We start from the raw sequence: 23,721 nt of genomic DNA on the forward strand, positions 1-23,721 counted from the left end.
GTCACAATGCCAAAATGCTGAAGAACGTTATAGAGAAGCTGTGCAAGCTGTGGGTAATAAACACCCTTCCGTACTGAACCGGTGGGAGATGGGCAGCAGCATGAAACTAGCAGCGATGTGCAACGGTCCAGAAGATCTGTTACTGTTCGGACGCATGTGTCATGTGCAGTAATTACCCAGTGCATGGACATGGACAGAATATGGATACTACCCAAGTTACAAGCTGAAACAGGCATTGAAAACTGAACTATTCACAGAATTTTACAGGAAGATCTTCATTAACATAACTTGGTATACTACTAGCAGGAAGGCGAGTAAATGCTGCAGAGAATAGCGACCCTGGATGAATTTTAGGCCAGGGCGTATGAACCACAGCCAAAATGCCAGTCTGCAGAATGGAGACATGCAGGATCACCACACACAGACAGAAGTTCCACAAAACCCTTCCCCCGTGAAGCTGATGGTCATTGTGGCTTCCGATGTCAGAGGTGTGATTCGTATTACTTCATTTCAAATGGTACAGCAGTATCAGTAATGTACTATAGAGCCTTCCTGCAGAAACAGTTACATCATGCCATTAGGGACAAATGCGCAGACCTTGTCGATAATGCCAGACTACATGCAGCAGAGGCTGTACGGAGGCAACCTCAGCGCGGAGGAGGAGGAAGTACTGGAACATCTGCCATACTCACCAGACCTGTCTCCGTATCATTTTGACCTCATCCCCAAAGTGAAAAAACCATTGCGCGGGAGACGGTTTGGGACATGAGAGGACACTGCCAGCGGTATGAAACATGATGTTGCAAAATTCATACATGGTGAGGTGACTGGTATCTGACATCTCCCGCAACATTGCCAATGTGTTGTGAATAATTTATGGGACCACTTCGAGGGTTTACCATAAAGGTTACTGTACTCTCTGAGAATAAACATTATGTAGCACAAGGATTTCCTGGCTTACAATTTCCTCGCTTTATATCCCACACCTGGCAGTATTCATACATTCCACTGCACCTTACACTCTCCACTCTCATCTGTATATTTCCATTTGCCTGGTAGATGCCGTATTTGTGCCAGGGGGCTTGTTGCCATGACTTACACCCCAACCCTTGTAATAGTGATTTTTAACTATCATGCTCAAGGCAGGTGATTAATTTAATGCTGTTGAGTAAAATTAATGATTTTACAAAGACTGCAGAAAAGTGACTACAATGTTAACATATAGTATCTTGTAATTCATAAATAGATGTAACCTTCAGTAGTTTGTACTTGCAGTTGCAATATTAAAAAATTAAAATAAATTATGTAAGTTGTTTTCATGGTACCACATTCAAGAAATGTTTTGAGAACAGATGTCCCATTTTGGACCTTCAGAAATATGGTCATCCTGTTCTGCTAACTTACAGACAAGGACAGCAGATGCATAAAAATCAACATAAATGCTCTGATGTAAATATGTTTCATGAATAAACATAGCACTCGCCCTACTAACGAGTTTATGTTCTAGCGTAATGTATATACAGTACTTACCACCCAAACTTCTCTCCCTCCTGTATGGTGTCGGGCAGCTTCTTGTTGAGAGTTTCTGGGAGCTGCAGAGCTAGGAGTCCACCAGTTGTGATCATCACACCAAAGATGAGCAGTGGTAAGCTCCGCCAGGTGTCGGCCTGCAAATGCAACCAGTTGTGCTCTACTCAAAAGAACTGACTGCAAACCAGCACTGATACTTATAACATATGACTTATGTTTCAATGATAAAAAGTATGCTTAATGTGGCTTTTTAGAATCACTAAATAAATTTTTTTAACTTTAGCTCATTCTGTCAGCCTTTTCAGAAGTCTTACACTGTCAGGAATAATTTTGGAACTTTGCTTAAGACCAGGACAATGACAACCAGATATGGTGTTATTTAAATGGCCCAGAAGTTCCAGTACTTAGGTGAGATACTGGCCCTGATAATCAATGAAAAGGCAGAAAATGACGAAAGGACAAGATCCATTGAGTTAGCAGTCAGGCTATTCCAAAAGACATACAAATCAAAATCCCTCTCATCCGGTCGAATTCATACATTACACTGCAGTTGTAAAACCGAAATGCCTGTACACAGGAGAGACAATTCCCAATCAGAAATAGAAAGGAAACAAAGGGAGTTTCTAATAAATATCCTGGCACCTTAAAAGTTAATAACCAATGATTTTACATTCTGCATGGGACCAAACCGAGAGTGAAAAGAAAAGTCTGAAATATTCTCAATCACGGTGAAGAAGAGGAGAGTGGCTTTGCAAGGACACGTCAAAAGAATGCTGCAACCAGAAAGATACAATTTCCATGGGTGAAAAATGTTCATGTAGAAAAGTGTGGAATCAAGGCAGAAGACATGGCAAACACTAGTTATAACACATACAACATTATAACATAGTTACAGAAAAAAAAAATAAACACATACATACACACACAATTAAACAAAGAATAACATGTTTTGTTCTATAAGAACATCTTCAGATTCAATCAAAACACTTTAAATCATGCGCATATTATGTCCAATAATGTTTATGTTGCATAAACTTGTCAATGTAAATTGGTGATATTATGAACAAATAATGACTGTAGCAGTCCTCAATTGACACCTTATTAACTTATAGAAATGTTTCTGTACTTCAATCAATCGTCCCTTACCTTCAGCAACTGCGTTTGGACTGCAGCCAGTGTCCTTCCTCGCTCCTGATGGATGAATGAGTGGGTATGCGAGGGGAAATTCTGTAGGCAAGGAAATGAACTCTGTTCTGTGGGGGGGGGAGGGGAGGGGAGGGGAAATGTTGCCTCTTCTTGTTATAAGCTATTTTCGTGTATTAGGGAGAAAATGCAAGTTAATGATTTTGTGAAATAAAAGTATGGGATTGAAGAGTATCTTGTTAACCTAAAAAAATGCCTTTAGTGGCAAAAGACTGTAAATTCAGAGAATTTACTACAGATAAGAATATCCTAAATGGCATTCCAGACATTTAAGTCAGAGTAGCCTCCTGTGGGATTTATTAAGTGCTAATGCAAAAAGTGTGAAATGTTTTCAGAAGTGAATTAAGTAGGGTGAAGAGGGGGAGGGGGGGGAGGAGGGCAGAATTAACACTCCTAAAAATGTTACCCCATTGGTGACAGATCTACTGAATAACTGAAATGCCAATCAAACATTCATTCATTGGAATAAAGTAGGGTCCTAATGAGCAGTGTGAGTTTATATTAAGCTTTCATACCAGGAAATTCAGGAGCCATATCACATTCGTAAACTTTTCTAAAAAATTAGTAATCACCACCACCACCATTGCAATATACACGCAGTTTGTCTTAGAAATAATTTCAATATAAGTGGCGCATCTGACGATGTCTACCATTTTCTACTTTAGTCATCTGGCTGTAGTGTAGAGGACCTGAACCCTAGAACGGTAGCGCTCGCCTTCGCGACGAACACGTGATACACTTAAGCTTCCCCCAATTCGCCCTTTTATTCTATCTCCCACTTACCTCTGGCAGTGCCTGGCGCACTGTTTAGGCTCCTTCCTGATAGCCGAGAGAGTGGACAGCAAGTTGAGGTAAGCGTTGTTTGGGATCAATTCCTAAAATCTTAGTAGTAGCCAATACAAAGCGCTACATATAAACGTCTTCGTCTTCTGTCTCCAAAAAACAGATCAATTTCCATTTTGTCTCCAAGACGAACTGCTACTAATGAGCACATTTAATTACATAAAGTAAAATATTTCACATAGTAGTTGTGTGGAAATGTACACTGGGACTCTGTATCTATATTTTTTACGTTTTTCATATATGGTCAACAGTCTGAAATGGAGACATCACGGAAGAAGAAATCAACTATGTTGAACAAGGTGATAATTTTGAAGATGACAATGACCTAGATCCAGACTTTATACCCAATGAACAGTGGTTTGATACAGAGAAAGATGAAAATGAAATGGCTGGAGGTGTCAGAAGACAAGTACGGCTCGCCAAATGCAGGTCTTTTGATATGACGCCCGTAGGCGACCTGCAAGTCTTGATGAGGATGAAATGATGATGAAGATGACACATACACCCAGACCCCGTGCCAGCGGAATTGACCAATTATAGTTAAAATTCCCGACCCTGCCAGGAATCGAACCCGGAATCTCTGTGACCAAAGGCTAATAGCTACGGGGCCAGACGCAGAGGAAGATGAAGATAACATCATTATGTACAATATTAGAATTGAATAGCATGTCGTGGACTATTATTCGTTGTCTATTATAAAATGTTTCATGTGACTTACTGTATATTGCTCTTCCGCTCCTACTCGTGTACCTCACTAAATCTGAGATGTAATTATAATTTAGTCATATCAAATGAAAAAGTAAAACATACCATTGATATTACCATTACAATACAGACTTTAACAACTATTTAAACCCCCTTAAAACAACAATGAAAAATAACAATTCATAAAAACTAGCAAAAGTGTACGAGTCGTCGCCCTGACGAAGCGCTACCAATAACAACAATGCGAGTAGCGCTACTGTTCTATGGTTAAGTTTCTTATGTTGCTAGATATTCCTAAGAATTTCTTCTATACCTGGAATAGCTGAAACACCATCCCTGGTAACATAATTGTAAAAATTCTCATTCAGGTTGTCATAAAATTTGACCAGTTAGGTGTTAGAATTATTGGCTCCACATTTCCGAACCAAACTACAGCCCCAATGGGCCTTCCGCCTACCAAGCGACCGCCCTCGGTCCGAAGGCCCACAGATTACGAGGTGACGCATGGTCAGTGCGACAAATCCTCTCGGCCGTTATTCCTGGCTCTCTACACCGGGGTCGCCATATCACCGTTAAATAGCTCCTCAATTAAAGGTAATCGTAGAATGACTGAACCTGGAACCAGCCCTCATATCCAGGTAAAAATGCCTGACTTGGGCAATAATCGAACCCAGGCCCTCCGGGTGAGAGGCAGGCAAGTTAGACCGCGGGGCTGGCTTCAAACGTTAATTACCGGTACACGACTTTAAAATCTCGAAACTTTACATTCAGTTTTACCAGGGAAACTTTGTCAGTTTCCACTGAAAACTTCGTCATATTCCCTTGAAAACTTCTTTCAGTTCAGCAACTTTGATCAGCCGAACTCTTCGAAAAATCTAATACCCATAACGCCAAACCAAACAACAATCGACCACAAGTAGTTTTTCATTTTCTAATCTAATAAAATTAGATACAAAAGCGTCCAACAAGATGGCAAAATCCATTATTTTAAAAATCTTCCATTGTAATTTGGTCACCAGTATACTGTTCCCAGTCAGTTTATGGAAATCTTGTACCGCGTAAATTAGGCCTACATCGACTTTTAAAGGTTATGTTGAAATCGAGAATATGGTTTCGAAAATATCAAATCCTCAAGTTCTCGAATGCATTATATTTAGTTCACCCGTCACTAATCGCAATCAAATTGGAAAGAGAAAAAATATCATTACACTTCCGAAATTACGATTATTCGCGACCTTGAGCTCAGCTGGAAAGCCCACTTGCTGTACAAGTCGGTACGAGTGTGAAATGACACAAAGTTTTTAAATGTAAAGTGCGCAAATAAAACGACTATGGCTTTTATAATATTTTTAAACAAAAACGTGAAACTCCCAGTCTTATATTATGACAAAAACAGTAATAGGCAATCCCAAAACGTCCCATGGCTTTATGTATGTAAGGTGCAACATCTGTTCCGGTCTCGATAACGTAACTGTAAACTCTTTCAAGATTAAAAATATTGTGTCCACCTATTCAATACAAATATATATTTTTAATGGTTAAATTCTACATGAATTAAACACCAGTTAGGGACATATTTCGCCCTAGTTATGGGCATCTTCAGCCAACATTAAACTTAAGGTCAAGGATTAAAACTATAACATTGGAACTTATAGTAAACTAACTTAATCTAAATACAATTGTCTTATGTCTAATTCACGTTGTGATCAATCCAATCCACAACTGGAATTCTAGTCAAGAAATGAAATTAAAGCAACGTACAAAAAGAAAGCCCTCCTAAATTTACAATTTTATAGGGTTCATTTATTTTTGGCCCAAATGTTGTCTCCGTTGGAAAGGAATTCATTCCAACTACATGTGGACTATAAATTGAATATTAACAATTTTAACCAAGATTCCAGTTTTGTAAAAGTTCTTACGAACAGTTGAAGAAACCCCAGCTCACGCAGTGATAAATTCTAGTCAATACAATTTGAGAAACCCCAATTCACACCTTGATCAATCCAATCCACAATTGGAAGTCTAGTCATAATAAAATAAGTTAATTCATTGTTCATAAATTCTGGCAAAGTTAATGCACATATTGTAAACTATTGTAAACTATGTAAACAGCATAAGACAATTGTATTTAGATTAAGTTAGTTTACCATAAGTTCCAATGTTATAGTTTTAATCCTTGACCTCAAGTTTAATACAGGCTGAAGATGCCCATAACTAGGGTGAAACATGTCCGTAACTGGTGTGTTTAATTCATGTAGAATTTAACCACTAAAAATATATATTTGTATTGAATAGGTGGACACAATATTTTTAATCTTGAAAGAGTTTACTTACTGTATCTTCAATACGGAACAAAATGAGATTAGTTACTTGTAACATAATTGTATACGATAATAAAAATACTAAATTTGTGTTACTTAAGAAGGAGCAGTTTCGATTCCTGCCTGAAAGCCCAGTTACTATACAGTGCCCTGAGGGAAATGCCGAAAACCTGTTCGGCGACACACTCGAAAAAAGTAAAAAAAATAAACATCTAACCCTGGACATAATGTCGACGTTTTGCAAGTAGGCTACGAACATTTGACGAAACTCTTTCCGTCTTCAAACAGAGCTGTCAAAATGCACTCCGTCTCCTTCCAATTGTCGTGGGCACTCTCTGCTTTATGATTTTCGAGGATTCTCTAAACAATACTACCCAAATGCAATGCTAAGATGATCCCTTATGCAAGTTCACCGCCGATCTCTTTTCCAGTACAGTACTTTCTCTAATTATCGCAACGAGGGGACATTAACACCAAGATCCTAAGTATGCCATAGCCGTCCATTAGTAAGATACAGTTTCTTGAAAAACGCGTAATCGAGGAATTAGCGTCGATTGGACTGAAATCTCTGGACGGGTGACCCGGGAAATCGTTTCTTCGAGGAACAGAAAATGCAGGATTTTTACAACGTGATTTAATTAGGATGCTCGTGGGACCATGTAATTTGAACGAATAATACGGGAAAATGTAGTTCCCGGGAACGTATAATAGAGGTTCGACTGTACATGTAGGGACATGTATGTAGTCGAAGTGTCCTATAATTCCATGGAAATTACCCCATGTATAATAAAATATATTGTTTGCCGAGAATTGTATTCCAGTTGACAGTTGCTGGCTGGACTGTCCCTTTGTCAGTCTCAAGAAACAAGTCTCTTGAATAGCAAAATCTTATTTTAACCTTTACCACTCGTCTGTCGGGTGAGGCCCGACATTACGATATTCCCGTTACGGTTGCATGTCGGGGGAGACCCGACATGGCATTTTATCGCCCACCACTCGTCTGCCGTCTCTTAGCCGACAAAATACACGATGATATACTGTGCTGCCATCTTTTGGTTCCGCGTGGAACTTTGTAGAATCCAGATACTATTTGACAGTCAGTCAAAATTCTATTATTTAGATGGCAGTGTAGAAGTCAGCTGTCCACTCACTCACACGAAAGCTCGAGCAATAGTAAACAAACATGGTCGCCATGTGCTCTTCTAGTCATATATATGTTGTATATGTCAGGCAACGCACGAAACCACAGTATTTTCGCACCTCTGCTCCTAATGAATATATCCAATAGCATTTCACGATGCCTAAAAGTGAACTGACAATGGTCGGTTTGTATACCGTAACCCAACATGTACCTGATGCTGACGGCTGGCACAATATTATAAATCAGCAGATTCAGATTTCAAGAAATCGCAGTTTACAGTGGTTTCAGCCCACAAACTACTGCGAGGTATGAAAACAGAGACTGAATAAGTTTTTCAATTGCTTTTCTCATGATAATTTGTACACTAAATTATTAACGAAACCAATCGGTATGCAATAACGGTAATAACAATAATAATAATAATAATAATAATAATAATAATAATAATAATGCAAAATAATTCGTCTTAAATTCCACATATTGCTTTTATTTGCTCCAGTACAGCTTGATGTAAACGTGCCATCTCCAAAATCATGAAAGATTAATACAGGTCATATAAGATAAAAATGTACATTTAAAATACAAATAGTAGAGGCAACTCAGAGAACTTTAATTCAAGGGGTAAGGGTTAAGCTGTACCTCCCTGTACATTTCAGATGAATTGCTGCAATTTCGCAGTGGGCGACCCACAGAGAGGCCGTCGGACTAACCTTTCTTCCTGGAATCGTCTCAACCTTATACAAATTACATGTTTGATGGTACATATCCTCTGATTGTGATTCCTCCTCTCATTTGAGGTTAAACAGTGTTCTCAGCAGTGTTTAAACATGGCCGATTGAACAGTTTTAGACAGTGTCTAAGTGATAAATAACGTCTCTGCAATGCGGCAGCCATACTTGGGGCTTGTTTAACTGTAGACATCGTCTAAACACCATTTCTGCAAATATCCCAATGTACTTTACACAATGTTCACTGGCTATTTAAGAAATAAGCTAACTAAACCACCTAGACATTTTCACAATGATAATGAATAGAAACAAAACAATCAGCAATTATTATGAAAACCTGAAAGATAATTATGACAGACCTCAAGTCTCTTCAGTCTGTTTCATGGAAAAGCAGAAAAGCTGGAAGCTGATTAACAGGAAAGAATGTGCCAGAATGATCTGGAAGTCGAAATTACGGCTAGATCTACTCCATGGAACCAACGTGAACATGGATGTCTCAGTTCATCAGATGTATTTCCAGGACTGCATCCGCGTGTGACATATCTTCACGGACAATTCTAAGATAGGAGAAAATGTTGGATGCTCTTTTGTCACCGATAATGTTTGCACAAAGATCTCACTTTCCAGTGTCTGTAGCGTATATACAGCAGAGCTCTTCACCATCTTAGAAGCTCTGAAGTTTGCACTGAGTGAAGAACGAGCCACTTTCTCGAGAGTACTGACTCAAGTTCTGTACAGTCTATTGACACCTGTTTCCCCACAACACCAACTGGTACAACTGGTACAACAAATTCATGACATTGTAGCCTTGTTATGCAAATGCTGGCACCAGAATCACTTTCGCAATGCTTACAAGCCATGTTAGGACTGTGGGGAAATAAAATGGCAGAACATACTGGAAAAGAAGCAATACTTTAACCACCCAGACTTGTGAATGTACCTGCTAGGGATGTTTGTTCTCAGCTGTGTCAAACCATCTTGGCGTCCTGGGAATTGGAGTGGCTAGCTATCCGAACTCCTAACAAGATGAGAGCAATTAACAAGACAACTGCCATGTGGTGGTGCTCTTTCCGGCCTTCACGATGAGAGACTGTAGCTTTGTGTAGGTTGCGGATAGGTCATGGAAGATCTATGCACTCTTACCTTTTAAAGACCCCCAAATGTGTTCTTGTGGTGCCGAATTCACCATGGCCCACATCTTTGCACAGTATGCCAATCTCTCTGGCCTAAGACGAAACCTTGGCTTGCAGGAGACACTCAAACTCATACTAGCCAATGACGAGAATACTGCTGATCTAATTTGTTTTATGTGCGAGAGTGGATTAATCACGAACATATATATTTGAAGTGTTCTTTTTTGGCTTAATATTTTTTTAAAATTAAATTTCAAATTCCCTGTTGAATAGTTTTTATTATTATTATTATTATTCGTAATTTTTTGACTTCATTTAATTTGTTTACAGAGGATGATTACCTAAATGTACTTCCTCTTAAAATAAAAAATCACCACCACCAACACAACGAGAATTTTCTACGGGTCTATATAAAAAGCGGACCCAGCAAAACGGTCAGTCTTGAGTAAGTGAGCGAGCGAGCGTTGGTCTTCGAGTCCTGTGCGTCAGCAAGTACTGAAGTGAATCAAGACAGTCTTGATTACGCGGCATGCTCCAAGCTGGGGAAGTCAACTATTCTGGATAGAGTCTGCACCGCAGGAGGCCTGTTGGGCAACAGGAGTTCAGTGCACCGGAGTATTATCACCCGAGTGTGTTTTACGATTGTGAGTTTAAAATAGTATTCAGTGGAAAACTGAAATGGGAGAATTCATAAATAATCGTAATAGCACTTTAATAAATTTAGTGGATCATAAAATATGCTACCCCTATGTCTAGTAATTTTAGTTTTAGGGACCCTCACAACAATACACACAACACCACATGTTACACTACTAACCACTACTACAGGAACACGTCTGGCCATAAAACCGGGCTTAATCTACGTAGCTGACCCCGGATAATTTGAAAAGGGCTAGCAAAGAAGAAGTGTGAATATCTTTACTTCTTGCTCAACATGATGGTGAAACCTGAGGATAAGGTGCCTGAGAAAGAGTTTGTGGTAAGGGAACAAAGCCCACCTCATAGATGATACTCACCAATAAATTGATGTATGGAGCAGTGATACCTCCCGCGCGGGCACACGTCGAACTGGCCCCCAGTGCCACATTACGTATCACTGTGGGGAACTGCTCGGCGGTGAACACGTATATGGTTCCATATGAGGCAGTGACAGCCAACTTGCCTATCATGGCCAGAGTTATGGTGAGCCAGTTGAGTTCTGTAACACACAGCCAAGTCTGTTAAAACACACTGCGATCTCATGGCTAGGAGGCATGCAGCATCACTCCGGCACTGTCTCGAGCATCCTGAAACATATGAACACAGTATGTCTTGACATCCAATCAAACTGGTGTGGCATCTCTCGAGAACTGCCTGCAACAAGCTACAAATTTACAAGAATATACCAGTTAGGGTTTTATTACTATATTATACAGAGCTTAAAGCATGCCCTAAAGCTGTAAAAGGGTGATGCATGCAGTATCCCCTGTCTGTTGTTTATCATCCATTGTTACAATTGTTTCTGTAATAATATTAGCAATGAAATTTTACCCGCGGTTCTGCTTGTGTCAATCAGGTTTTGACAATCCAGGTGATTGCGTCCTTTGAGTTTAATTTAAATCTCTAAGTGGAACATAAAAGTGTACCTAACGGTTATAGCTATTGCAGTGAAATGAATTTGAATACCATATTTACACATATAACTTAACTTCCCCCCCCCCCCCCCCCCGTTTTAGCATTAGGGAATGGGGTGGTGGGGGAGGGAAAATTATGGTGAATTTAAATTTGAATATAAAATATAGATGGAATTTCACCACTATTTCAACATGGTTCTTCATCACTTGCCGACATCGAGATGTCCTCCTTTGAAGGTGTTTTTTTTTTTGTTTTTTTGTTTTTTTCCCGGGAATCTACACAGCCATCCTCTGGTTGTTGAAAACTAATTCTTACATTGCCTTTCTCTGTGATATCCATTGCCTTTAACTGTAGCATTTTGTGTGAAACTGAATAGCTCTCTGATAATGTTATTGCTTTTACGTCCCATTAACGACGTTTACCATTTTCAGAGACGCCATGTGCCAGAATTCAGTTCTGGAGGAGTTCTTTTATGTGCCAGTAAATCTGCTGACATGGGCTGAAATAATTTAGCACCTTCAGCCTGGCAAATAGTCATCTTTTCTTACTTCACTTACCTTAACAGTTCTTTTTCAATTTCTAGATACTAGCCTGATTTTGGTCCCTCAAATGATATGACACACAGCACATGTCCCTTTTTGTTTACGCAAGTAGCATATAGAACTCGTGTCTGTGAGCACGATCGCTGTTCATTTAAACTGTGCATTGTAACTCCCGTTTTTCTTCCCCTTGCTACCACTATTCAGTGATGTACGTAAAAATAGTTGTCAGAGAGACCAAGTGCGCATCTCCCATATGGTTATTACAAATGTACTAGTTATGCGAATATGGACAACACTATGAGCAGCTTGCCAAGCGGTCCCATTACTGTGGGTGGTTACGGTCTGCCTTGTTCTCTTTTTCCCGTAGCGATGGATAAGCACTACTTCACGATGTAATCATCGGACCTGTGCATCATGTGTGACCGTGCTAGCGCATGGCAGCACACACATTTCTATGGTGCGAGTCAAACAGACGATCTCAAGATATTTCTATGAGGAACAACAAAAGAGTCTGCCCGAACTGCAACTATCTGAGGAGCAGAGAAAGATAAGCAAAAGATTGAGGACGTTCTGAATAATAATCACGTGGCCTCAGCTGCCGTGTACAGGTATTCTAATTTGATGCCATCTGGCTGCCTGCTCGTCAATTACAACATTCAGTTTTACTCTAGGCTTACTAAACGGCAGAGTAACTGAATTTCTCTTGGGCGTCTATGGTTGAGTTTTAATGAATTCTGTCAAATGACCACCAAATGTGTCACCAGAGATCTTTTCATGCAGATATCTTTGACACAGTGTATCAAATGAACTTTTGAATGCCCTTCAAAAATCTGACTACCTCTGCTGGATCTGAATCCATGTTCTTGGGATCCGCATAATCCACAGAAGGAAGTTCTGAGAAGATAAAGCTACCTGGCCAGTCTCTTCTTAAGATTTACGCAGTCAACATTTGGCCAAAATCAGAAGCAAAACAGAAACAATGCTTACCTATAGTTTGGATTACTTGCAAAACCGAGTTCATAATCGGAGTTTTTATCTTTTGTCTCGTGGCCTTTTCCCAGTTACGTGGGATGGATTAAGCCCAGCTTTATGGTCGCATGCCTTTCCTGATGCTGATGCAGAAGAACACAAACCCCCAGTCCCCAAGCTAGAGGAATTAATCAGATGTGACTAAATTCCCTGACCCACCTGGGAATTGAACCTGGGGCCCTCTGAACTGAAGATTGCTACACTGACCATTCAGCCAAGAAGCCATAACAGTTGCTCATAATTGGAACCTTGCTTGCTTATCTTGCTGGTTCCAACTTTAACCTCTCGGCCGGGGAGTTTCCACTGAGAAACGAACATTCGTAGTGAGGAATATATTTAGACTGAAAACAAGTTAATTTGTCATGCCCATTATCATGATGTGGGTGACAAGTTACCTCGTCACGCCCATTACTCTTCTGCGAATGACTAAGGAACTCATCCCGCCCATTATGCATGCATGCCTTTGCAGAAGAGGAATTATCCAGTTTTGACATAAATATGTCTCGTGGCTGGTGGTCATCTGAAAAGATGTGTTACGGAAGTTAGAGTCACAAAACGTGCGACAGTGGTGTAACCTTAGCAACTGTGCAGGCTAAGTCTTATGACCGGCGGTCATCTGAAATTAGTACCCGTTGATGGATGGCGATGACCGAGAGACGTATTTATGATCATTTGATTTTTGCAATTTGAAAAGTGCTTTCTTTTAATTTGCATCTGGTAATTCAGACCATATTTCAATATTTGATTCGACTTCTTGCAACTATATTATGATACTACGTCTGACACTAAGTAACAACCAATAAAATGATGCCACTGTTGTAATGAAGTACAGTATTATTACACTACATAAATTTGTCTTATAACAATATAGCAAGAAAAGCAGTGTACTGTACATAATGTTATAAAAATAATTTAAGAATTTTCTTAATCATTTTTCTTGAATGAGTCTATTTATAATGGTACAGAAGCAAGCCCACTGTGAGTTTCACCACTTGTGTTTATCTTCTATATCTAAAGAGCTGGCATCTGATTAGTTATCTGAATTAATGGGATTAAGAATAGATTCATCATCCAAATGAGCACGCTTAGCAAGTCTGGAACCTGTCGACATGTTTAAAGCGATCATAGAACTACACTCAGCAACAAAAAGAAACAAGATAACACGTTGCACCCAGTAGAAGGCTGTAGATGAGTTAGCTCGTTATTACCCGGTTGAGGAACAATTATTGGCAGATGCATTAACTCGTTATGCCCACTTAAGAGGTTAATAGGGTTAAGAGCTCTCGAGTATCTGTCTTAAGGCATGTCCCTTTTCTGCACCTAATACCTTAACAATGCGATTTGCAGAGCAATTCTAATTTTCTGCTTTTGCTGTTAAGTCGCACCTCCACCTGATGTCCTTATTCCTTAAAGGGAACCTGCTAACTTTGCAGGTGAATTAGGACACAGAAATGAAAACAAATTTTGCTGAGTGAGCTGGAAGTTTGCCCCTCTCTATTAACGGTACACATGGAAAGAGGTCATCTTGACAGCGATGTTCACAACAGCTCAGTATTCCTAACAGTCAACACAGTAGGGGTTATTGCATAGCATCACTTTGAAACATGCCTTACAACTACATGCTGAAACAAAACTGAGAGAGATTACGGTGTTGTGCCCCACTACACACACTGTCGATGGAGTGTTAGCATTGTGACACAACAGCAGCATTTAATAGCCTAACAACAGTGCACTAGATGGGCCAAGATGGAGTTTCCATATTGAACTTTTTTCTGAAGCTAATTTTAAGACTGCTCTATTTGAGTGCACAGGGCGACTACATCCAAGGAAATCTGGGAAATGTACAAAAGTTTTTCTGCGCCTGAAATATTTAGGAATATGCCAACAATTCCTAAAAGAACAGGAAAAGCTTGTTCACAAAATTAGGTTGGGAGAATATGAGACAGAACTACAATGAACTGATCACATTAGTTTATCAGACATTATATTCCTTTGAGTTTAATGGCATGTGAAGGACAAACTGCACGAAAGTTTCGCTAAGACTTTGCTTTGCTTCCTCAGAAGTGAACGATAATTGTTCAGATAATACAGAAGCTGGCAATAACAGTCGTGGTCAGTAGTGGTTTTTCTTCCGAGAAACTGGTGCAAAGCCTTCACGAAATGTAAAGATTCCCTGCAGTTTGTCTGCTTCACATGGCATCAACTGAAAAGAATATTTTGTCTCTTATTTTGGGCCATGACAGCATCAAAGTATACGATAATTAAAAACAAAACAAGAACTATGGCACAACCGCGCAACTGCTGCTCAGCCTAAAGGCCAGCAGATTACGAGGCGACGGTTAACGTAATGCATCCTCTTGGCCGTTGTTGGCTTTCAAGATTAGGGCCACTATCTCAACATCATATAGCTCCTCGATTGTTCTTCAGTACACTGAGTGAACCTTGAACCAGCCCTCAGATCCAGGTAAAAACTCCTAACCTGGCCAGGAATCAAACCCAAGGCCTCCAGTTAAGAGGCATATTTGCTACCTTTAAATCATGGGGCTGGCAGATGATGATGATGGTGGTGGTGGTGATTTTCATCATCATCATCATCATCATCATCATCATCATCATCTGTGAGTTCTATTACCTTGTACAGGCATTTTACTTTGATGCCATTTAGGCTCCTAGGCTATTTAGAACTTTGTTGGGTGACCTACAGCAAAGTTTTAATTATGTCAGGTGAACTCCAAATGCATTACCAGTGATCTTTCATGTGCCAACATCACATGACATGGAGTGGAACCTAGTGACTAACCAGATTGTTACTAAAAGGAATACAATGATGAGAAAGGGAAATACATAATGGAATGGCATATTCAAGAATTCAGGATGCTTTAACATTTGTAAAAATAAAAAATAAATCATTGATGAGAAAAGTAATTTTTCACTTGTATAAGGAAGCTCCACCCAGGCCCAGGCGCCCACTACAGAAGGAAATGGCTGAGAAGGGAACAGGGGCAATGCTGTTGTTCTTTACTCACATGACTTACTAGGGCAGAGACACGTAAGTTAACTTCGGGCTGAATGCTGTGCTGGAACCTGCTAAGGAGGGAGAAAAATAGCGAGACGAGGTCGTGAGAGGATAGTATTAACACACAGGAGGAAGACGATAAGTGGATCTTATCCTCTTGCCTCCAAAACACTGAAAACACAAATTAAAACTCAGTGCGGAAGATAAGAACAATCAAACACTGAAAATACAAGAACACACCTGAAATACACACCTCATTAGCCCTGAAACCAATGCCTTTAAATACTTTTTTTTATACTTCTGCAGATGTTCCTGCTGATACAACTTCTAGCAGTTTTCTTGCAATTCACAAATTGACAGTATTATTTTGTGGTAGCCAACTTCCATATTGTTGTATTGTTAAAGTCGCTACATGTACATTTTGAACTGTAATTTATTAAGAATTGATTTTTGATGAAAATTTAAAGTTTCTTTTAATGCACATTTGTGTATTGACTAAGGTGGGTTAATTATATACTTTTCATTTACTATACAGTTAATACAGAACAACCCAAATATGAGGTTCTTATACTGCACTGTAATTTACAAATACAGTATTTGGTGAGGAGAGACAGTTGCACAAAATTATGATTCTGCATGGAAACTAAGAGAACAACTACTGTATGATATAGTGCAATTGGCATAGACATAAACATCAAGAAGTCTAAATGCTTGGCTATAAGCAAGGGAAGACTCGCTTGTCAACTAAGCATCTGCCTACAAGATAGTGTCAGGATTATTTGAGGAAACAGTGCAATACCTTGGAGTTCATAAATCCATTGTACTTGATGAAGCTAAAACTTCAAGCAACCCGAAGGGAAAGAACGACTGTTTGGCCACTACCCTTCTTCTGCAACCACACCTGAAGTACATTCTCTCTACAGTGATTTGCCCCTCCTTGAATTACAAATTTCAGACCACTTCCTTAGATAGAATACCAGCAAGATTTCTCTCAGACGGAGTTGTCTTTATTAGAACGCCCTCGAATGAGATTCTTCAACTTCCAATAGATACTTCGGGCAGTATGCTATACTCTCATAAGAAATGTGAAGGATTAGGTTTATTCTGAGTCAGCTGGGAAGTGCTTTTGTAGAATATTAATGCTTGTAACCCTTGTGGCTACCAGAAACTCAGTAATAGATTATTTTCAAGACCTACTTGGAGGAACAGAACAATGTGTGAGGAAACTGGGCATTACTTCATGTGAGCATTTTTCTTTTTACAAGTTGCTTTCTGTCGTACCGCCACAGATAGGTCTTATGGCGACGATGGGATAGGAAAAGGCTGGGAGTGGGAAGGAAGCGGCCATGGCCTTAATTAAGGTACAGGCCCAGCATTTGTCTGGTGTGAAAATGGGAAACCATGGAAAACCATCTTCAGGGCTGCTGACAGTGGGGTTTGAACCCACTATCTTCTAAATACTGGATACTGACCGCACTTAAGCGACTGCAGCTATCGAGCTCGGTCCTCACGTGAGCAGCGGTGTATGTGAATATGTTGACCGTACATTTCCCTGCTGTTGGATAGGGTGTAATGGACCAATTAAGTGGCCAGTTTGATCTCCTGATTTAAATCCCCTTGATTTTTACCTGTGGAACCATATCACAAGTATGGTATATCTAAGTGAAATCAGCACAGAAGAAATGTTCTGCCAAAGTGTTTTTGCTGCAGCAGAATCCATTTGGATGGACTCTGAAGTGTTTGCACATGCACGAGCATCATGAATTTGCCACTATAGAGTACTTCTGCAAACAAATGCTAAACACATCGAACACTTGCCCTAGTAGCTTGGGCGTCCTCTGGACCCATTCGGAAGTGTCCCCACAATTTCTACCATCGTGTAATATGCACCCACTTTTGGCACCTCAGTGGAAATCTTGTTTCTAAATTTTCCAGCTTGCTGACAGGGAAATCAAACCTACGCCCTTCCGGGTCAACTGAGCATATTTATTGCCTCGTCTATGCAGCCCCTCGTTCTGTAGACTTAACAACATTCCAAGTAGGAACTCTGCAGAAGCATTCACAATAGACATGTTACAGAAATTTAAAATTAAAAATAAGTCCAGACATTTTTTGTTTTTTTGAGGTGTGTATTTTTTCCAAAACTGTCAATTATGATCTGCAAACAACAAAAAAGAAAATATTTGAAACTGAACTCAAATATAACATGTGTTTTGTGAAAATACTGTGTGGTTATGTGTTCATAGTTGTATCACAAAATATTAAAAAATCTGTGTGTCAAGTCAGTAACAAAAGTGTTCACATTCCAAAATGAGGGAGATGTGGGATCTGATGGGTTAAGGGCAGGCTGAATGTTATCTTTATCATTCAAATGATGTAAGTTGCGATTTGTATGCTAGGATATGCCATGGATTGTGTTGTTCCTAAAATAGGGGTGTTCTGCTTTCAAAGACTGGTACTCACTATGAAAATACAGTGTGTAAAATAACAATTGCTGCAACCAATTAAAAAAAATGAATTTCTTATAATACTCCGTACCAATCTGGGCCGAATAGATGAGAGTTCAGGCTCTGCCTGTCAAAGCCAGGACAAAGTGTGAGTGACAGAGGAGTAACCAAGAAATCTTGGTCCAGCTGGCCTGGCTGGTAGCACCTTGTAGGACCCCTTGTCAGAGTTACAATGAAGTCCTAAGCAACAGTTCTGGCAGAGAAGGAGACCTCTGGAATGGTGCAGTTGGTGGACCAGGCATTTCAGTATTCAATCTGCTACCTCGTACACAAAGAAAGGGACTAGTAAATGGAGTTCACCCTGATAGGCAAACCCTCGAAGTGTTAGGCATAGCAAGTCAGCAAAAGAGGGATTGCTTTCAACAATTCAGAAAACACTTGTTCATGCCCACACCTGACCTGCTGGAGTATAGAATAGATCATGAACGACTCTGCCCCGAAAGATCACCAAGGACCTTGACCCTGAAGCAAACAATTGCTCCTAATAAAACAAAACTCACAAGGCTCAGTACATGCAAACTGATATTAACATTGAAACCACTCGGCTGGTGATTTACGTAGACGGCATCGTTATGCACGAAGACCAAAAGTTAGCGCTCGAATTGAGAAGGCTGCAACTATGTTTCCCTGACTCCCACTAATATGGACTGCAACTTCTATCTCTTATAGCTTTAATAATAATAATAATAATAATAATAATAATAATAATAATATGACGTTGGATACCATGTGCAAGCATTTTGAGTTGACACCGTTTGGCCACCTGTCTAGCCCATCTGGTAGCCATTATCATTAAGGTATCACTTCTATTTGGTCTGACACCATAGTTGGCTGGTTCGAGTTCTATTGGTAAAAAAATTTATCACCGTCAGAATGTTGGCTGGCAGGACAGGATAGGTTGTTTGGCACAAATAATTACAGGTAATGCCAAACTCAGCTACTGTATTGTTATGTTGTCAGTCCACAGTCCCAAGTTGATAGCCACTATCTCCTGAATGCAAGCTCACAGCTACGCAACCCAAACTGTGCTATCAATTCGCTCAGTCACCCGAGATGTAGCCCATCTAAAGTTTGTATAACCATTTTGGGGAATGTATATTACACAAGGTTGCAACAACAGTTGCATTACAGTTTATACGTTCATAGTGTGTACCAGGTTTTGTATTAAAGGACATTTGGATGCATCAAGGGTGTGGTTATGTAAAACAAGGCTGTGTGTGCGTGTGTAACTCACCTATGGGCACAGCTAGCGTCAACAGAAGGGCCGCCCCTCCCAGCAGCATACAGCCGCACAGGATGGATTTGCGACCCCATCGGTTGAGTGTCAGGATCAGGAATGTGTAGGCAGGCACCTCCACTGCTCCAGATATAACGAAGTTGAGATAATCGTTACCTCCAAGGTTTGAAGTGTTCCAAGACAGCCCATAGTAAGTGCTATTGTTGACAAACCTGGAGGAAAGAGAACGCGACCAACGACCATATTACTTGAAAATGAAGTAATGAATAAAATTCATCTGTAGAAAGATAGAAACATGGATAGGAATGCATCTTTTTTTTTTTTTTTTAAGTCAACATGCCATGAAGTTACAGCCTTGAAAGGCCGCCATCAAGCGAGCACTGCTCAACCTAAGGCCTGCAGATTACAAGGCGACACATGGTTAGTGCTACAATCCTCTTGGCCATTTTTCTTGGCTTTCCAGATTGGGGCTGCTATCTCAAGCATCAGATAGCCCCTCAACTGCTTTCAGCTCAAACCAGCCCTCAGATCCAGGTAAAAATCGCTGACCTTGCCAGGATTCGAACCCGGGACCTCCCAATATGAGACGTGTTCTCTATCCCAAGACTGCAGGGCAGGCAGGGGACATATCTATTTTGTTTTAACTTATAATTTTGCCTGTTCACTTCATATTTTACTCCATACTTCATTTTTATCCCTTATTGTGTGTACTACAGTCAAAAGTAGGTTCAGTTGTCGGTCGGTATGACATCGTGGGGAAAATTTCTCAAAATTTAATAATTAAGTTCAGAGATAGCCAAAAATGATGTGCAGGAAAAGCTGCAGAAATGGAGTCAAGAGTTTACGAGATATGATTTATATATCAACAAGACTAAGACGGTGGTGATCAAGTTACAAAAGGGAGATGACAAACCACAAATCAGAATAAATGACACCAAACTGGACAGTGTTCCAACATTTTAAGTACTTGGGTAGTATAGTATCAAAAGACAACCTTGCAAAATATGAGGTGTACAGTCGGATTAGCACAGCAACTCAATTTTACCATCACGTAAGACAACAGCTGTGGGATAAACAAGTACCATTGGAAGCTAAGATGAAATTTTATGAATCATATTATGCACCCATCCTCACGTATAGCTTGGAAACTACCACGTTAACGAGACAAGACAACTCAAATTTCCAAGCTGCAGAAAAGAAGTTCCTACGCACCATGATACAGAAGACTAGGAAGGACAAGTTCAGGAATTAAAAAGGCTGAGAGGAGTTGGGAATAAGAGACTCCCTACTAAAGGGGATCCAGAAAGCAAGACTAAAGTGGTTTGACCATGTAAGAAGGATGAGTGCAGCAGGATTGCAAGAAGAGAATATGAAACAGAAGTAAAAAACCAGCAGGCAGACCCAGAGGAAAATGGACCGATATGGTGAAGAAGGATGTTGAGGAGGGAGAAAAAATGAGAACAGAGAACAGTGGTTCATGTATAGACAAAGATGGAGGGGGACGTACACCACACCCGGGCAACTGGAGATGGTCAACGACGATGATGATGATACGACGATAGCCAGGTTGTCCACTAGGCTATATTTTTTTATTACAGTGGAATCTCGATTCTCAGTTTTTTGTGGGACCACAAACAAAAAATCGTACAACACGGAGAACTGAAAATCCAGGAAAGGATGAAAACCATCAAAAAATGACTAAACATCATAAAAATGAAATATGTGTAATTGTAATCTTACTAACACTCCTAAAACAAACCGAACTACGCCTCAATGGGTCTTTGCCTACCAAGCAACTGCTGGTCAGCTCGAAGGCATGCAGAATACAAGGTGACGCATGGTCAGTATGACTAATCCTCTTGGCCGTTATTCCTGGCTCTGTAGACCGGGGTCACCATCTCACCATTAGATTACTCCTCAATTAAAGGTAACCGTGTAGGATGAGTTGACCTGGAACCAGCCCTTACATCCAGGTAAAAATGCCTGACCTGGTTGGCCCTTACCATAATTTTTGTTATATGTATTACATGTATTTTAATCTTATAATTATTCCTGCAAAATTGTCTGTCTTGTCTACATATGTTTTAGTTATCGCATGATCTGTTTAATTTTTATTTTGGCTGAAGTGGCTGAAACTAGTCCAAAGACTGATAAAATATTACTTACTTGATGTATTGTATTTAAAAGGTAATTGTCAATTTATTTCTTATAACTGCACTTCAGTACGGAAGAAAAATTAAATTTATAGCTTATAAATATGGTTATGTTGAATTCGAGAATATGGTTTCGAACGTAAGTTTCGATTCCCCAAAGTTCTCGAATGCATTATATTCAAATATGCCCGTTACTAATCGCAATCAAATTGGAAAGAGAAAAAAAAAATCATCAAAACTTCAGTTTTTTTTTTTTTGCTTTACGTCGCACCGACACAGATAGGTCTTATGGCGACGATGGGACAGGAAAGAGCTAGGAGTGGGAAGGAAGCGGCCGTGGCCTTAATTAAGGTACAGCCCGAGCATTTGCTTGGTGTGAAAATGGGAAACCACGGAAAACCATTTTCAGGGCTGCCGACAGTGGGGTTCGAACCTACTGTCTCCCGAATACTGGATACTGGCCGCACTTAAGCGACTGCAGCTATCGAGCTCGGTACTTCACAAATTACGGTTATTCATGATCTTGAGCTCATCTCGAAAGTGCGCCCGCTGCACAAGTCAGTTTGAGTGGGAAATGACACAAACTTTTTAAATGTAACATGCGCAAATTAAAACAACTGCTGTTTTTATGACATTGTGACAAAAATGTAAAATTCCCAGCCTTGTATTAGGACCAAAACAGTAATAGGTAATCCCAATAACTCCCATGGCTTTATGTACGTACTATCTGATGTACCCGTGCTTCGCTAAGGAATTCTAAACTGCACATCAAATTCTAGGTTAGGTAGTGCACACGTCGTGAGTAAGATTGTATTAAATTGCATAGCAATTAACGTTACCCTAGAAACATGACGGGGAAGTCACAAAACGTCTTTTCTTATGTGAAGACTGGGTTAGAGAATTTTCATTGTAACGGAAGGCCCTCTTGCCTACCATCAGTCACAGTCAAGTTGGGGAGTTTTCATTATAATGGCAGACACTCACTCTCCACCTGCCCGTTTACATCCTCAGGAAGACTGTGTTAGTGGTTTTCTTAACTGAAATCAACATAGGTCATTACAATGACGCCAGCAGAAATATCGTGATTAAAAGCAGGGCTATCATATGAAATGAAATGAAATGTTCTCACTTTTAACGAACAGTACTATGCTGCCGATCTAACAGTCCAAAGTTCCACAGTTGGAATGTCCAGGCCAGACAGCAGCGAGCCATGAACTCGCTTTAATTTCGGGAGGGGGGGGGGGACGACGACGACGAATAGAGTAGAGCCCCAGGGCAAAAACTATGACCTTTTACTCATCTGTTTAATACAAGTATCCGATGAGTCGGAAAATCTCAATTAACTATACTGGAGGGGGAAAAAATTCTATTTGACTTAGAGGCAAATTTTTCCTCCAAGCCAGAGGAGAATAAAATGTGGAATGTAATAAAAGTGGAGAGGAAAAAGCTTTTCTTAAGAAATGGCTCTTTTCAGGGTTGAATTATGAGTTATTTTATAAATTACGGTGCTATAGCCTGAAATAGGTCGAAATTGTAATTCTATACCAGGTCATAAGTGAGCCTCTGGCATTATGTATGAACACTGCTCATTCCTATCAGCGTAGGAATCGAATAGCTGGAATACTATGATGAACCAGAGAGTTACGTACCAGCAGTCTCAGAAATTGTATGAACTGGAGGAATGGCATGCTAAAGAATAAAGTAATCTAACTCTCCAACTATTTACCGCCAATATTCAGGCTGTTATACTGGGTGTTTGTTGTTTGTCCAACCCTTGTCCCGTTTCCCTACGGGGTCGGGTATGAGGTGAGATGAATTTGTCGTGGCGGTTTTTTATGACCGGATGCCCTTCCTGACGTCAACCTCATCAGAGGAGTTAATGAGAGATGAAATGAATGACGTGATATATGATAGTAGGGAGAGGGTGAAACCCGGTGCCGGCACATAGCCTACTCCTGTCGAATAGCACCAAGGGGTCTGCTAGAGGCTTAACGTCCCCATCCGACGGACGAATCACCA

The 23,721-nt window shown here is 40.1% G+C and overlaps 1 protein-coding gene and 1 long non-coding RNA gene across 9 annotated transcripts in view; one reads left to right on the forward strand and one right to left on the reverse strand.

Moving 5' to 3' along the window:
• Positions 1-23,721, forward strand: part of LOC136882094 (uncharacterized) — a 278,314-nt gene that overhangs the window by 214,260 nt on the left and 40,333 nt on the right. The window lies entirely within an intron of this gene.
• The window catches only part of LOC136882088 (organic cation transporter protein), a 105,157-nt gene that overhangs the window by 24,494 nt on the left and 56,942 nt on the right, over positions 1-23,721 (reverse strand). For all 8 annotated transcript variants that reach the window (XM_067154608.2, XM_067154610.2, XM_067154607.2 and 5 more), the window contains 3 exons: positions 19,547-19,761; positions 10,621-10,802; positions 1,531-1,667 (listed from right to left, as the gene is read on the reverse strand). In XM_067154608.2, coding sequence (XP_067010709.1) covers positions 1,531-1,667; positions 10,621-10,802; positions 19,547-19,761 — 534 coding nt within the window. The remainder of the gene's footprint in view (positions 1-1,530; positions 1,668-10,620; positions 10,803-19,546; positions 19,762-23,721) is intronic.

Source organism: Anabrus simplex, chromosome 10, assembly GCF_040414725.1.
Source record: "Anabrus simplex isolate iqAnaSimp1 chromosome 10, ASM4041472v1, whole genome shotgun sequence".
Lineage (NCBI taxonomy): Eukaryota > Metazoa > Arthropoda > Insecta > Orthoptera > Tettigoniidae > Anabrus > Anabrus simplex.